The following is a 17,139-nucleotide window of genomic DNA, read 5'->3' on the forward strand; positions in this document are numbered from 1 at the left end:
GTATACCAACTTTGTCTATTTATCTTTTCTTTGTTTTCTTTCCTGTGATGGTGCTGAGAACTCTGTATTAACCCCATGTGTAAACTGCTCTACTTTCGTTACCTTAGGACTTCAAGGAGTGATTGTCACTGGATATATTTTAATATTTAAAATATTTTCTTGTAATAACATTTATTATATTATCATTGAATTTATCTTATGAATTCTAATTTCCTGTTTTACTTTACATGTATTATAGTGGAGGTTAAATTTTTATCATTTATCTGAGAATTAGAAATCATAGGTCTTTGTTATATTATAACATTTCTCTAATTAGATCTCTTCTTCAGGTCAAAATTCTGGATGGATATTCTTAATACCAGCAGCCTTAGGAAGTTGATCTATAGATAGAAACATTTTCTCTCCTTACAAAACTTAGTAATATGGTAATATAATGAGCTGTAATTCTAGGCTGCTTTGCTGCAGTGTACATGCTTGGTAAACTTAGGCAGATCAATTTATCCATTATTTACCAAAGTGTTGGATTCCATATGATGTTGGCTATGGGTAGAAGGGGAGAGTGATATATATGTAAGTGTGTGTGTAAGTTAATATGTAATTCTCACTTATTAAAGTCTTGAACTTCACAAGCTTTCTTTAGACCCATTGCTGAATGTAAGGAATACTTACACCACTATAAACATGATTTCAAGAAGGCAGTTTGTATCATTACTGTTGTAGTTTATGCAATACTTTCTGCATTGGTGATGGACACTGTTTCCGTTGAGCTTCTTACATTTGGCATCTCTGTTTTCATTCTGCTTAAGATGTGATCGACTTTATGCATTAATGATCGGCCCCTTAAGGCTAAAAGTAGCCCCTGAATATTTGTAAAAAAAAAAAAAAAAAAAAAAAAAAAAGAAATGATGATAGTAAAGATACATTAATTGTGGGGAATTCTCTGTTGGCTGGTAAATAAGGAGGTTCACTTTGAGTTCCACCTTTCTTCAAGAAATTTTCATGTTTCCTGTACTATTCCTGTGTTACGTCATGGAATCTTACCAATCCAGCCTGTACATTCTGCCCACACAGTCTCTCATGGTGCTTTCTGGTCCTAACAGCTGAGCCAGGGCCATCAATAAATCTTATTCTTTTCCCCCAAGTTATTCCTTGTTGCTTCTTTACTATTCATTCATGTAATAATTCCATTCATCTCTGTATAAGTTTAGGATGTTGGCCAATTGCATAGCATTTCACCTAAGGTCACATCCTGATGAGATGTGGTGGGATCCTACAGCTGGCTAGGACCACTTGTGAGAGATGATTGTTAAATTCTCAGAAATGACATGACTCAGTTGTTAGGCTGCTTAAAGGTAAAAATCAGAGGTGTACTTACATTTTTAAAAAATCAGCATAGCTATAAATCAGGACTTTTTCCCTGTTTTTTTTTTTTTTATTTCTTTTCTCTCAGAGTTTTAGAATACTTGCATACCACGAATTGTGAGTAGTTTTCTGTTTTGATTCCCCACTCCTTCATTTTGCCTTTTAGTACATAGAACAAGCACTGAGGCTTCTTTAGGGGAAGCAGAGAAATGGTCATCTTAGAACACTCTTTATTTTTGTGATTGTATTTTAGAAAAGGCTGTTATTACTATTTGCCAAGTTTTACGTAGTATTCTTCAACCAAAGCAAAACAATAAAACAAAAGCATCCTCTGAATATTGGAGATGCGGAGAAAGTACTTTGGAATGTACAAACGTATTACTGTCCCATTCTTAAACTATGGACTATTTGCTTCGGCTACCCTGGAGCATCTATCTTATGACTTGTTAGAAATTAGGGAGATAATTAAACTGAAAAAAAGCAATTTAAGCCATTGTTTGCCCACAAAATATTCTTGGAGGGGAGCAATTTTTTAAAAATCTAATTATTTTTAGTGTTAAGAGCCATGAAATTAGTATAGTTTATTTTCTGTATATAAAACTCCTTTGAATTAAGTGCGTGGATATTTAGTAGTTGGTGTTATTTAAACTATAAGATTTTGCCACTGACAGTAAGATGTATCTTATTTTAATGAGTACTTTTACAACTTTTAGATATTTCTCAGAATCTGTATATTCTAAGAATGACTTCCCTTATAAAAGTTTATGTTTATCTTATAAAATTCTTCTGAGAGTCTTGTCATTAGCTTATCTGAGGACATTCTAGCTACTATCAGTAGCTACTATCAGTAGCTAGAATAGTACTAACTAAACCTAATGTCCCATTGAAGAAGGACATTCTTTGACTTATAATCTAGATAATTTCATTTTTGACAAGCATCAGTGGACTTTTTACTTTGTATCATGAGATTTTAAACCAGGCAAGCCAGAGTAGGCTAGATCAGTTCACAAACCAATATGCCTGTTACCCAAAAGAACATTACTGTTAATGAAAACAATGGATATTGTAACAATGCTTTAGGATTTACGTGATAATAACTAGCACCTATAGAATGCTGTGGCCAGGTTTTATTTTCAGTGCTTTACATACAATCACCCATTTGAAATGTTTAACAGTGTTCTGAGGTAGTTATTATTTCCATTTTTTTCAGATGAGGAGACTGAGGCAAAAGAGGTTAGGTAATTTTCTCTGAGATCAAACAGGCAATAGCGGTAAAGCAAGATTTAAGCCTGGGCTGCACATCTTCAGGATCTACACTCTTAGCCACTGTACAATAACAATAATGTTCCTTTCTTCTTACCAATCAAGGGCAAGTGCTCTTTAACTGCCATTCTCTGAAGCTCAATTACTTCTTTTAAAAAGGACAATAGCAATCTGGAGAAGAAAAAGCAGGACTGTCTTATTACTGGGGATAGTTCCTTCTCTTAGGTAGAATATCACCAGACCAAAAAAAAAAAAAAAACTCCAGTAATAATCACACAAAAAAGAAAGATGCATGCGGAATTGGATGTGCCTATATTCTTTTCAGAAATTCTCTAAGTTTTGAGGTGGATTAACCTAAAATATACTGAAAATGGGAGTCCTCATAGAGGTTTATAATTATGAGAAATAGAAGTTAGAATGTGTAAATATTTTATGTTTCTGATTATAAAAATTATAATAAATCATATCAATTGCCTAACATTCATTTTATTATGAGGCACGTTTTTCTTAACCTCAAACATTTATTTATTCTCATAGTTATTACCTGACAGCCCAAAACATAATAAATTTTGAAAATGTATTTATAGAAAATTATCTGTGCAAGTGCCCATTTCAGTTTTTATAATGAAGCAATTACTTTGCATGCATTCATTTCTGTCACATTTTTGATCTGTGCTCTAACGTTGTCTTCTTGAGGAAATTATGTTTTATAGTTCAAATTTCTTAGATTTAGGATTTTAAAGGCCTAGGTTCTGTTCACATTTAATTTTGCAACATCAATAAAATACGAATGAATTGGCTAATAAAACAACAAAACTATTTCATGTCACGGAATATAGGTTATTGTTTATGAAATTGCTGAATCGCCCTGGTAATTCACTGTAAGAAAACTTCCTCCTTTTTTGCCTTGGTCCTCTTTAGACAGAAATAAAATTGTTAAAATATATGTTACATGGAGGGTAGTTGCGGGTGGGGAAGGGTTCTCTTTTGGGATGGCAGGTAAAGTAGATTATATGGTATTGAAAACACCAAGTGGCCCAGGCAGGAAGCTTGTCTGCCAAAGAGAGAAACATTTACTCTGTACCTACAGCTAATCTTAACTTCTATCTTTTCTTCGTATTTAGCAGTTTTATAATTTAGATGAAAGTTTGGTTATTGGTTAAAAAAATAAAATATACCTTTCCCCTCAAATTATATTTTTACTTCCTACAAATCTTTTAATAATGTGCATGTTTGGTCAGGGGAGATAACCATTGAAAGAGGGGTTTTATATGACAAAATATAAACCTACTTTTTGAGTGTAGGAGGAAGCTTGAACATGGTTTTGACTAACAGGAGATTAATTACATTTTAAGAAATTCCTGTAAATAGTAGCATAGCATAGAAAGTATTATTTCATTAGCACATAGTATGGGAGATTATATCTTGTAACTGTAAGAATGATAAATATTAGCATTGTCCAGTAGACTTTCTGTGATGATGAGAATGTTTTATGTCTACCTGTCAGATACAGCAGTCAATACCCATGTATGTTTTTCAGCATTTTTTTTTTTTTTTTGAGACGGGAGTATCGCTCTGTTGCCAGGCTGTGGTGCATGGCGCAATCTCGGCTCACTGCAACCTCTGCTTCCTGGGCTCAAACAATTCTCCTGCCTCAGCCTCCCGAGTAGCTGGGACTACAGGTGCGTGCCACCACACCCGGCTAATTTTTACATTTTTTGGTAGACACGATGTTTCACCATGCTGGCCAAGATGATCTCGATCTCTTGACCTCATGATCCGCCCATCTCAGCCTCCCAAAGTGCTGGGATTACAGGCATGAGCCACTGCGCCCGGCCTGTTTTTCAGCATTTTAAATGTGACTAGTGCAACTGAGGAAATACATTTTTAAATTTTAATTAATTTTAATTAATTACATGTGAATTTAAATAGCTGCATGCAGCTAGTGACTGTCAGATTGGACTGTACATATCTAGATTTAAACCTGGAGTTAACTGAAGTGAAGACTGCCTAGCTTCAGGTCCTGGGTGTAATGCTGAGCAGCTGAACAACCTTGAAAAGTCACTTAACCTCCCTAAGTCTCAGTATTCTCTTCTTCAACATGGAGATAATAATAGTCCTTACCTCCAAGAGTTCTGAGATCAGGAAATACATCAATGAGCATAAAGCTTTTAGAATTGTGCCTGGAATATAATGCATGCTCAATAGGCTTCGGCTATTGCTATTCTTATTTTATAATCTTTTGTAGATATTGATGAAGTAGAAACTGAAAAGATATGGAAATGAAATAGCTCTAAAGTAATAAAAGGAAAATGTTGTGAATGGGTATAATGTTAGGTGATCCTTGAGCAATATGTGGGATTTGGATAAATAGAAAGTAATTACAGGATGACCACACATCCTGATTTGCTTCAGACAATCTCAATTATTCCTTGTGTCCTGGTTTAATTACTAATGTCCCCCTCTTTTGCTCTCAAATATGTCCCAGTCTGGAAGATAAATTTTAAGTCACTGTAGAATCAGATGCAGGAGTATAACCCAGGCATTCCAGGTGTAGGAAAGATAACATATCAAGGTATAGATGCAGATGTGACTATGATGTGGTTTGCATGGAGAGTACCAGAATGTAGAAGGAAATGGGGGTACGTTTAGGCTGGACACATCGTGGAGCTGGGATGAGAACTGGCATAAGGATATTAGATTGGATTGTATATGCTATTTATGCTATTATTGAATTGCTTCTCGTCAACATAGATTCACTTTCAGAGAAGCCAAGTTCTCATTTAACTAGACAAAAATATTTGGCATATCAAAAAAAAAAAAACGGATACTATTTTGTGTTGTGATTGTATTTCCATTACTGACAGTAATTTTTGTTATGTGTAATTGGGAACAAAGTGTGTTATTTCTATCATCCCTTTGCTATCAGTAACCAAATGAGTAATATGATTGGTTAATATGGAAACTAGTCATTTACAGGGGAAAATTTGTCATTTTTATCCAAAGCCCTGACTTTCACAACTGGAGGAAATTTTTCAAAGGGTTCATTTAGTTGCAATAAAGTATCATCACTGCATATTTTATGTCAGTGCTCTTTAAGCTACATTCAATGGTTTCCATTCTATTTAGGAAGGTATACATCCGAAAAAAGCTAGGGAAATTAATTGTTGGCAATATTATTACTAATTGTAATTTTAGGGAAATAGAGCATTAGACTGTAAAATATAATATTATTTAAGACACAAAATTAGGAAAAACCCCGTCTGTACTAAACAAAACAACAAAACAAAAAAAACGCCAGACAAGGTTGCTTGTTCCTATAATCCCAGCTACTCAGAAGGCTGCCAGGGAGGTGGAGGTTACAGTGAGCTGAGATCGCGCCACTGCACTTCAGCCTGGGTGACAGTGCAAGACTCCATCTCAAAAAAAAAAAAAAAAAAAAAAAGCATTATGGGGAAAAACTAAAAACTTAGGCAAATATGTCTTTCTTATTAAGTGTAAGAATGTGACTCTAAGCATAATTGTTGTATATTCCCAAGGATCTATTTATTGGCTAGCCGAGAGATTCCCAAAAACAGTTTCTGGTGACCTGTTCTGGGTTTTCACTAATTGCCCTCTGATTCTAGCTCATGATGAAAGCAGGGATTTAGATTGATCTCTGAGGTATTCCTTGGACAAACAAAGCAGATATTCCATTATGGTCACTTTCAGTATTTCCGGGTAATGGTCTGATTCTAACAATTATTGCTCATAGTGTAGCTAATACTGTAATCTCCAGCTGGGGAACACATCATGGCATTACCTCACAAGAAACCAATCATTATCAATATTGGAGTCTTGAGCATTTTGGGTTATTTTTAAGTTATACACTTGACTTTTTAAAATAATGCCGTAAGCACTGCAATATCTGACGTATGTGTTAATTTTGTTTGTTTGTATTTAAAGAGATAAAAAGTTAGTCAGATTAAGAGAAAAGTTGGGCAAAGACCAGATGTCACTGATATTTGATAGCTGATAATCTTTATAAAACTCCTTTGATGTCATTTATAGCAACCTCTTCTCTAGCTTATAAATTTATTAATCAAATTTGTTCATAGGTGCTTGAACTGAACAATAACTAGTCTATTTGTGTTTCTAAGTACCATGAATTTTAAAATGTCATTTAATATCTAAGCCTATGAATGGAATTCAGTGACTTTAAATTAAGCCTGTTTGTAAATAGTACAGAGCAATGTGTGATTAAGCAATCTGCTGAGGTTTTGAAAAACTAACATTTAGAGCAAAAGTGAATTTCATTCTAACAGAATTTTAATAAAAACTCAGTAGTGATTTGTAAATACTTCGAAACTAATTAGCCATTCCATCCGCAATGATTGTTTCATCACAGCCTAGTTCTTGATGAAAATGGCAAGCCACAGTTCTAATGACATAATTTCATTTCAAGCATAGTGGCTTTCATGTTTATAAAACCACTGGCTCTTATAGCAGCGCCTTCAAGGTGAATTACTCCAACTAGAACAGAGAAGGCGATGCTCACTTTGTGGATCTGCCCTGTGATGATGGTGATGACAATGACAATGGTAATGATGAGAAAACAAGAAAAAAATTACTGAATATTGGCTCTGTGCCAGGCCCTGTGCTAAACATTCAACATCTAATTTATACATTTTAGTTTCACAACACTCCTATGAAGTGAGATAATCATAATCCCTCTTTCACTCATGACAAGAGGTTTAAGTGTCTAGTTAGTGGTGGAGCTGGATTCATAGCAGGGCACTCTGGAGCTCTTAAACACCATGTTACCACTGTTGACAGCAGCTGTTACCTAGGCCAGTTGATAGACAATGTTCAAATGATTGCCTTTCATGAGGAGTTTTGTCTTTTATTGCTTATTTCCATATCTGAGTTTTGGGTAGGAAAAGACAAGTAAGACAGATTTTCACCAAACTGTTATAAAGGACATAATTGAAACAATTGTTTACTATGCTTGTGTTCTAGATAATGGAGAGGCAATTGCCTAGCATAAAATTGCAAAGCCATAATGTATGTAGTTCATGAAACCATGGCTATAATTGCATGGCTTGCCTTAGATACGTATTTAGCTGCATTTATTACTTGCACAGGGAGTATTCCTATTCACTCTCATTTAAGACTCTTATAGACACACGAGTGACCGCCACAGTTCTTACCATGTCCACTCTCTCATGTTGTGTTCACACTAAAGGAAAGGTCTGAAGAATCAAGGTTATGTGGAAATTACACTGTCAAGGAGATGAATCCAGTAGCCTGCGCAGCAATGTTATACAGCGAGCAGTGGATTACATGTGTATGTGCAAGCTAAATAATGTATGATTTAAGGCACAAATGTAGTTTGTATTCATTTTTGGATAGTAAAAGGGTTGGCATGTCAGTCCCTTAGGGGGCTGTATCCAGGGCTTTACCCTTGAGTGGATAAAAAGAGTACAAATTCTATTGCATAGGAGATGAATGAAAACAAATTGGGGAGACCATCAGCAGCACAGACTGCCGCGTGATAGAGCCCAAGGCTACTCCAAAACCACCAGACCAACTGCCTCAGCTTCCTGCCAGCAACCAGATGCCGGCAATAGAACTGACTGCAGTTTGGCATCAGGGCTCTGTGATTCCCAGCCAAGGGGAATTGCATGCAAAAAATATTTAAAATTCCCTTTGTAAAGAGTTATGTTTTCAATCAGAAGGAGAAGTATGTTTCGGACTTAGCCTGCTGCAAATGAAATGTGGCATGCTGACACCTTGGTTGCAGATGGTGGAAGTGTGTATGTTGGAGGGGGTGAATGCCGTTATGTACTTGTACATATGAAGCTGAGCTTTGGTTTGGTGGTAAGGTTTTTTTTTTTTTTTTTATGATTTTTAGGCCGTTGAGTTAGTATCATTCTGTGAGGATTGCTGTATTGGCCTTTCAAGAAGAAGATCTGGGTCTACTTAAAATAGTGATACTCAACTAAAAGAGATTTCCAACCCCATGAGGAGACATTTGGCAGTGTCTGGAGACATTTTTGGTTGTTACATGTTTGGGCGAGGGCAGTGCAACTAGCATCTACTAGGGAGAGGAGAGGAATGGTATTAAATATGTTAAAATGCACAGGACAGCTCCCTAAAACAAAGAATTATCTTGTCCAAAATGTGAGTGGTGCCAACGTGTGGAACTAAGGTTTAAAATTATTGGGCTCATATGTATTCACTGCAACCCCACCTGTAGACAAGTCTTTATTAAATATAGTTCGATAATTGTATAAAAGATGATTGTTAAATAATTTTCTTTACCCTACTGATGTGTGAGCAGCATTTACTGAATGTCCCAAATGCTTTCTGAAAACAAAACAAAAAAGAAAACAAAGCTAACGTTTCTCTAAACCTACATTCCCAAACCACACATTTTACAAATGTAGGAAGACCCAGTTGATTCACTTTTCAAACTTGAAAAATGAGGCGTATTAACAAAGCATACTAAATGAATCAGCTGTTTAGGATGATCTACAAGCCAGTTCATTTTCCTGTTATTAGATTACAAACCATGACTCTTGACAAATGAACCCACTTGTTTGACATTATTTGAAAAACTCATAACATGCTTGGTTCTGATGGTCACTTCCCTTTTGAAATTAAACTGTAAGATGGACTTCATTGAAATTCTGATAGAGAAAAAGAGCCTGTTAACCTTCATTTTGACTGTCTGCTGTTTAGCATCATCATTCCTTTCCTCCTGCTGACACTTAGAAGCTCCAGAGCTTTTGCTAGAGCATCCTCCTCCAGAGTTTACTTCAAGGATGTGTTTATGTTTATTTGTGTCCATATAATTAAAAGCTAAAGTTCTGCAGTATTGTAGGAGACTGCATGGCTTCTGGAGTCAGACTCCCTAGGGACAAGATGGGCTCCAGCTGTGTGACCTTGAGAAGGTCATTTACCCTTTTTGGGCCTCGGTTTCCTCATTTGTAAAATGAGAGGAATATTATTTGCCTCATTATGCTGTGGTGAAATAGCATATAAAATCCTTAGCAAGCACACAACAGATGCTACCTATAATTATTAGGATTACTATTTTAGGAATAGCATGTTTCACAATGGATGCTAGTTCATCTTATTTCATTTCCTAAAGAGGGCATTGACACTGATCCTTTAAGATAGCAGCCCTAACGTGTGACGGAGGGGCTTCAGACCCTATTCCATAATCCCCAGCAGAACCTTCCAGCAAAGCTATAATGAATAAACATCTAAGAAAAATCTGCATACTTACCAAACATAAGCAGCTGCAAGAGAAATCCTCTATCTCTCTTCTTTAATCAGAGTGTCATCCAAAATCCCTTTCTGAATGTGCCATTTCTACTGCTTCTAAGCTGACACTGCAAATTCATAGCAACCTCTTGCCCTGTTAGACCACAGTGTTATAGTATTCAGTAACTCCAGACCGTAAGTCCTCTCTACTCCTAAACAGGATTTATAAAGTGTGACTTTGAGCAATATAGCAAAGTCAGTTTTATCTGCAGGAAAATATTTTTCTTTACTAACATTTTAAAATCCCTTCCTCAGTGCTCCAAAATGATTGAAACGCTAATCAATGACAAAATTCCAAATCCCACTAAAGACAAAGAACTGAGAAAGGGAGCAGAACCACTTTCATCAGTAAAGTGGTTGCTGCGACCTAATAACCCCTAGAGATTATTGACACTTTTTTTTTTTTTTAAAGATGCTGTTGTTTGGTCATATGTCTTTGGCAGCAAAAGCGTACACAATCGCTTTTGCTTTTCACAAATTAATTCATTTAGGCCTGTGCATTTGTCAGGCATTCCGGGAACTTTCTGCCAACGTTTTGCTGATTAAAGGATGTGTATCTGAAAACTGGGTGGAGAGGAAGGAATTATAATTCTTAAAACCAAAGAATAATTTATAATGCTGACTGCTACCTGAATCAATCAGTAGACCATCAACAGATAAATGAAATACTAAAGGTAAGGAAGAGTTCCCATGCTGGGTGTTAAAATCTGTAGATTGATTGCTTCAGTAACACTGAGAAAGCCTACCGCTTTCAGCAGAATTTCTAGAATTTACAAATAAGAATATGACAAAGAAAACTGCCTTTTACTATTTTTTTCAAAAAGCTTCTGAAATTCATCCTTTCTCTACAAGTCTGGTGCTTCTACTCCTAATTATAAATTACATATCTCATTTCAGTGCTCACAAGTTCCCTATCCTCATCCCAACTTCCGCTGGCTTTTGACTGTTTTGTTGATATTTTCCCAGTGAATTTGTTGGGCCTTTTGGAGGACACGTTTATTGTTTTAAGCACCGTGCAATTTACTAAATGGCGTTCTGGTTATGGAAATGCTCACAAAGAGCCGTGGGGGGATAAAGAATTAAGTAAACACATATTGATCATCCTGTAGCTGAGCTTTCTTATTTGATCAGTCAAGGACTCAGTCTGAGCTAGTCTTTCTAATCTGTGATACATAAAGCTGGAGACATTCTTCTGGCTCCCCAGTGGTTTTAAAGGCTATGCAATGGGAAAAACTGCTTTAAACAAAGTCTCATTTTTGAAAAGGCCTGAGTACAGAATGGAATTCAAAGAATTTGGAGAGAGGGGAGGTGAAAGTGGTAGCAAACAGCTTTAAAAAGGCCCTGGGAATTTTAAGAGAAGAAGGCACATAAGGGAAGTAAAGAGAAATCCCAACTGACCCATTATGATATAGACCAGGAAGCCACTTCACAAGCATGTATTGAACACCTACTGTGCGCAGGGCTTGTAAAAGAGGGTGAGCTTGAGTTTTGTGAAGATTCCAAGAAGCGAAACACAATATGTTAGGAAGTAAGTCATAGTTTTTCATGCCAGCAAGGAAACTTGAGCTTTATGTAGATATTAAATTTCAAAAGGCAATGAATATATTCCATTTAATCCAAATACCAGGAAAAGAAAGTATTCTCTTCTATAATTCATTTTAAAATTCTACATTAAAAATGTTGATACTAAAGTAATACTAAGAATAATTGAGAGAAAATGGTTTTCTTCGTTTCCTTTTCTTTTTTTTCTTTTCTTTTCTTTTTTTTGGTCTTTTTTTTTTGAGAGGAGAATGGTTCTGTCTCCATGCTGGAATGCAGTGGCACAGTCTTGGCTCACTACAACCTCCGACTCCCCTGGTTCAAGCAATTCTCCTGCCTCAGTCTCCTGAGTAGCTAGGATTACAGGCATGCGCAACCAAGCCCAGCTAATTTTTGTATATTTTGTATTTTTAATAGAGATGGGGTTTCACCATGTTGGCCAGGATGGTCTCGATCTCCTGACCTTGTAATCCACCTGCCGCAGCCTCCCAAAGTGTTGGGATTACAGGCGTGAGCCACGAAACCTGGGCAAAAAATGTTTATTTCAAAGAAGAAATCTAGAGGCTCTGTGTTTTGCTCCTGTCATGTTTACTCTTTCCCTTCTGCATTTCTTAATTATTGGTCAATGTGTGTTTGCATTGCGTAATTTTCATTCTATTTTATTTTTCTGAGACTGGGTCTTGCTCTGTTGCCCAGGCTGGAGTATAGTGGTGCCGTCACGGCTCACTCCAGCCTCAGCCTCCAGGGTTCAAGTGAACCTCCCACCTCAGCCTCCCTGGTAGCTGAGACCATAGGCACATGGCACCACGCCCAGCTAATTTTTGTATTTTTTGTAGAGATGGGGTTTTGCCACATGTTGCTGGTCTCGAGCTCCTGGGCTCAAGTGGCCCACCCATCTCAGCCTCCCAAAATGCTAGAATTATAGGCATGAACCATAGTGCCAGTCTGGATAATTTTCTTATCCCCAGCCTACCCTGCCTTCCCAATGAATAAGGGCAAAAAAAGATGAAACATGACAGAAAGCTTGAAGCCCTCCACATAGGAGATGGTACGGACTCTGGCTGAGAGAAGCAATGGGAATTAAAGAAAAGGATGATTCCAGGAGGCTGTCTGAGATTTCAGTGGTTGACTATATTCTGAGATTTAGAATTAAGAAGCAGATAAAGCTAACAGCAAGTTTTCTAGCACGGAGACGGGCAGAACAATAGCAATATTGAACCATATGGGATAATTGTGTTGGGTGGCTGATGTGGGGAACTGGGAATGAGAGAACAGGTGCAACGAGTTGAATTTGATACATTGAATCTAAAGCACATTGTCTTATAAACAATGGGAAATAGAGACTGATCAAATTTAAAATCCTGGAAGGTGTAAAACAGGTTACTATTGGAAGAAATGAGGCCAGGTACCACTAAAACTGGGCCTTCTTTCTCTATATGCTAGGCGCTGTCTTTATTCCCTTTTTATTATATATATATATAGTAGCCTAAATATTTCTCAAGCACCTACTGTATACCAGTCACTAGGCTAGGTGCTACTCATGTATGGGTTTGACACATTCTCTGCTCTCAGGAAATACACAGATTAGTGCTAGAGGCAAGCATTAAATAAGTAAGCCAAAAATAATTAAATAAGACCAAATATGCTGAGAGCTGTGGAGGTAACTAACAGAGTGTTGTAGGATGATACTTAATTTGAAATCAGAAGGACGGATTAGAGCTAGCTGAGTAAAATGGGGCCGAGAATGGGAAGGGTGAACAGTTGGGAGTACCACTGCATCTGGTCTGAGAAGCGATAGGAGTAAAAGTCTCATAACAAACCATGTGGAGCTTTCAGGACTTTTCAGTAAGTTTAGTGGGAAGCCACTGCAGGATTCTTCCTAAAAAGTTTAGCTGTCTGTGAAGGCTACGATCAGCTGTATTTCTAGGATATCTCCTTATTTACCCAGACCCGACAGACCTGCCATTTTCGGCAGCACCAGAAATTTTGGATGAAAAGACATACTATTTTCATGTTGAATATGTTTCTTGAGGTTTTTTAAAGAATGAAACTGTAGAGGCTCAAAGTACATTTTTCCTTTAGATTATTCCTTACCTTTGTGCCATGGCACAAAATGTTTTAGAGTTTGACCTCATCTTCATCTTCAAGTTAGAACCCAGCCAGCTTCCCCACTGGAATCTTGAGAAAAGTGCTCGTTATGTTTTTCGGTAACATTTGGGGTCACAACTGAGAAAATCTGGCATAGTTATATGGGTTAATATTATTACAAAACAGATACAAACCATAAGTATTAACTATTGTATACTTGCTAATTTCTGGGAACCGTTTTGCTTGCATTAACTCAACTTTTTGTAAAAAAATGTCTTATAACTTCAGAGAGTACCATTACCTCCTTCATATTAATGAGAATGCCGCTTCTCAGAGAGGTTAAGGCACCGCTTAAAGGTCACATAGCCAATAAGAGACACAGCAGGGACTCCACCTAGACAGTGAGTGTTAGTTGAGAACTTTTAAAGATACGCCTGCATAAAAAAAGAAATAAGGATAATGAGTAAATATAGCTATGAATTCTGATACATATAATTTTAAAAACCCTCACATTGTATATTCCAATATTCTGTGAGTCATTTTATCATTTTACTTTTGCCATCTAATGATTTAAACAAATTAAAATAATTAAATTTAAATAGTAATGAATTGAATAGTAATGAATTAAAATGGTGGTTCTCTGAGGGAGGGATTCCTTCTAGAACCGGGGAGCATTAGGCAATGTCCGGGAATATTTTTTGGTGATCATTTCCGGGGAATGGGCACTACTAGAATCTGGGGGATAGAGGCAAAGGATGCCACCAGACATCCTACAATGAACAAGGACAGTGCCCACGACAAAGAAGTATCCCGTCTAAGTGGTTCATAGTGCCTAGGTTGAGACCCTGGATTAGAGTAATTTAAAGAGGATCTTGAAGATAGGGAATGAATGGTAGCTCCATCTTGCAAACAAAGAACATTCAACATAAAGAAACAATTTTGGAAATGGGAAAAAGAGCTGAGATGGAGTCATTCATTCAGTCAGTCATAGAATCACTATTTATAGAAAGATTTCTGTGTATTAGGAATTGTGCTGAACAGTGACGTTGAGGATAGCAATAGGAGGGAGTTTCTTTGGAGAAAGGAGGGAACAAAGTAATAGAGAGAAATCAAAGGTGCTTGGCTGCTAAAGGTAAGCCAGTCAGAGTTCATTGCCAAAAGTGACTGTTTCCTTTCATTAGGGAGGAAGATACCCTACTTTACCATTCTAAGGAGAGTCACTGTAGTCAGCGGCAAGTTCAAATGCCATATGCAATGCCAGGAGCACCTGGTAACTTCTTTTTGTCCCATTTAGGGCTGCCTGATGCTGATCTGAATGAAGAGTCAGAGGGGGATGAAAAAAAGCAAACGATATTCTTGAATGCAGCACGGAGTAGTGATGTCAATGTTTGTGTGTATATAGGAGTGTGTATCAGAGAGGACACATAGCTTACATTGATTTCGAGTCGTGCTGCTGGTCTGTGAATAGGTGCTGGCTTTTGTTTTTCCAGTAACAGCTTTTTCTGTTTCCAGCAGTCCTATGCACCAGCTCCCCACCCCATGGCTCCTCCCAGCCCCAGCACAAACAGCAGCAGCAACAACAGCAGCAACAACAGCAGCGGGGAACAGTTGAGTAAAACCAACCTGTACATTCGAGGCCTCCCACCAGGCACCACTGACCAGGACCTAATCAAGCTGTGCCAACCGTAAGTCTCCTTCTGCTGCCTGTGCTGTTTCTCACTCACATGCTTCCCTTGGCGGGCAGGATGTGTTATAACAGTCAGTGTACTCACCCACCGGTGTCTCGGTGAGGAAGACTCTTCTTTACAAACAGGACTGAAATTTGAGATTCGAAGCTAGTTTATTTTGGGGAGTGGAATTTGTTTACTTTGTGTCATTGAGTAGAAGCTCTTGAGCAAATATACATGGAAATGCTGGCTGATGCATAGATAGTTGACCTGTAAGCTGAAGATCATGAATAGAGTTCCTCTCTGAAACCATGTGGCCAGTGGAGTCGATGGTGAGTCTCATGAAATAAGCAGATTTTCTTGAGAAGTATTAGTGAAGGGAATCTCAAAAACACAGAAGTCTCTTGTGTTACAAAGCTTTTCTGGCCAGTGTTTGGTAAATGTGTATTCAGCCAGGACCATGCATTTGGAGAAGCATAAGGCTAATTCTCTAGTTTCCTTAAAAACATCTACTACTAAGTTGAGTGAAGCTATCGCCTACCAAGGCCAAGGACCACACTTACTGAGTAGTTTTATATCTGCTTGGAAGTTTGGAAATGATTAAAGCTCTTCAAAAATATTTTCATGAATCTGTTGTCTACCAACACTTATGTCATTAGTTCTCTTATTTCTATGCAAATAAACACATATTTAAGTTCATTTTCCCATAAAATTAATAATGAATTAAGAATCATAGACCTATATTTTTAGGTTAGAATCTGATTCCTTTCAAAGTAATATTAGAACATGTATTTGTCATTTTATTATGACTTAGCCGTGTATTTTTAAATTAAAACTATTGCTCAATTGTTATTTTTCTCTTTTGCAATTTCTTTTTTTTTTTTTTAAAAAAAAAGCTGTGAGGATATTTATTTTGTAAATGTTCTGACCTCTAAAATATTGAAAGAGGAAAACAAAACAGACAATATTTATTTTCCTTTGTCCTAGATTTAAGATTGTGAGTACATATCAACACAGCAGAAAGTGGCAGATAAACTGAAATACAAATACGTAACTATCTAATTGTTTGACAAAACAGTAGGTAGGTTAGGGTGGGAGTAATGGTAGGATCTCAGCTCACTATAGCCTCCGCCTCCTGGGTTCAAATGATTCTCCTGCCTCAGCCTTTCGAGTAGCTTGGATTACAGGCGCCTGCCACCACGCCCAGTTAATTTTTAAATTTTTTTAGTAGAGACGGGGTTTCACCATGTTAGCCAGGCTGGTCTCGAACTCCTGACCTCAGGTGATCTGCCCGAAAAAGCAAGGCAGAACCTTGAAAGAGAAATATATATATTTTTAAAATTTTTTCAAAGGATGTTAAATATGCCAGAGCAAAGACATACAAATATATGTTAGATTTTGGTCTATAGAATATTAAGGTTGGGAATCAGAAGATAAATAACTCAACTTTTTCTTTTGTTGTTTAAAAATTCTAAACTATATTTTGAAAAGCAAGGTCTTTGAAAATGTGGAAGATTGTAGATGTTATGATAGAAGGTTTGGATGAAGTGAAAAGAAATCTTATTTAAAAAATCTAAACTATATTTTACAAAGCAAGGCCTCTGAAAATGTGAAAGACTGTAGGCTTTATGATAGAAGGTTCAGATGATGTAAAAAGAAAACTAGCTATTGTCCTTGATTTATATTTGAAACTCTTTTTTTTTAAAGGTAGCTATTAGGGAAAGGTTCTTTCTTACTGCAGTTTTCCACTTGTAGAGCCTGTGGAAAACAAAGATGTCTCGCCCCAAGGAATTAAGATTCACCAAGTCTGGGGTACAGCCCCAAAATACGCATTTTAAACAGGATCGTTACTATTGATCTTTTGTGAAGCACTTCCTCAACGGTATTTTTTTTTTTTTTTTTTTTTTTT

At 36.9% G+C, this 17,139-nt stretch overlaps 1 protein-coding gene across 11 annotated transcripts in view; it reads left to right on the forward strand.

Moving 5' to 3' along the window:
- RBMS3 (RNA binding motif single stranded interacting protein 3) overlaps nt 1-17,139 on the forward strand; it is a 758,821-nt gene that overhangs the window by 140,000 nt on the left and 601,682 nt on the right. For all 11 annotated transcript variants that reach the window (XM_032259567.1, XM_032259558.1, XM_032259610.1 and 8 more), the window contains one exon: nt 15,076-15,248. In XM_032259567.1, the coding sequence (XP_032115458.1) occupies nt 15,076-15,248 (173 nt within the window). The remainder of the gene's footprint in view (nt 1-15,075; nt 15,249-17,139) is intronic.

The sequence above is a fragment of the Sapajus apella genome, unplaced genomic scaffold (assembly GCF_009761245.1).
Source record: "Sapajus apella isolate SASKATOON/1434 unplaced genomic scaffold, GSC_monkey_1.0 scaffold4, whole genome shotgun sequence".
In the NCBI taxonomy this organism is placed as follows: Eukaryota; Metazoa; Chordata; class Mammalia; order Primates; family Cebidae; genus Sapajus; species Sapajus apella.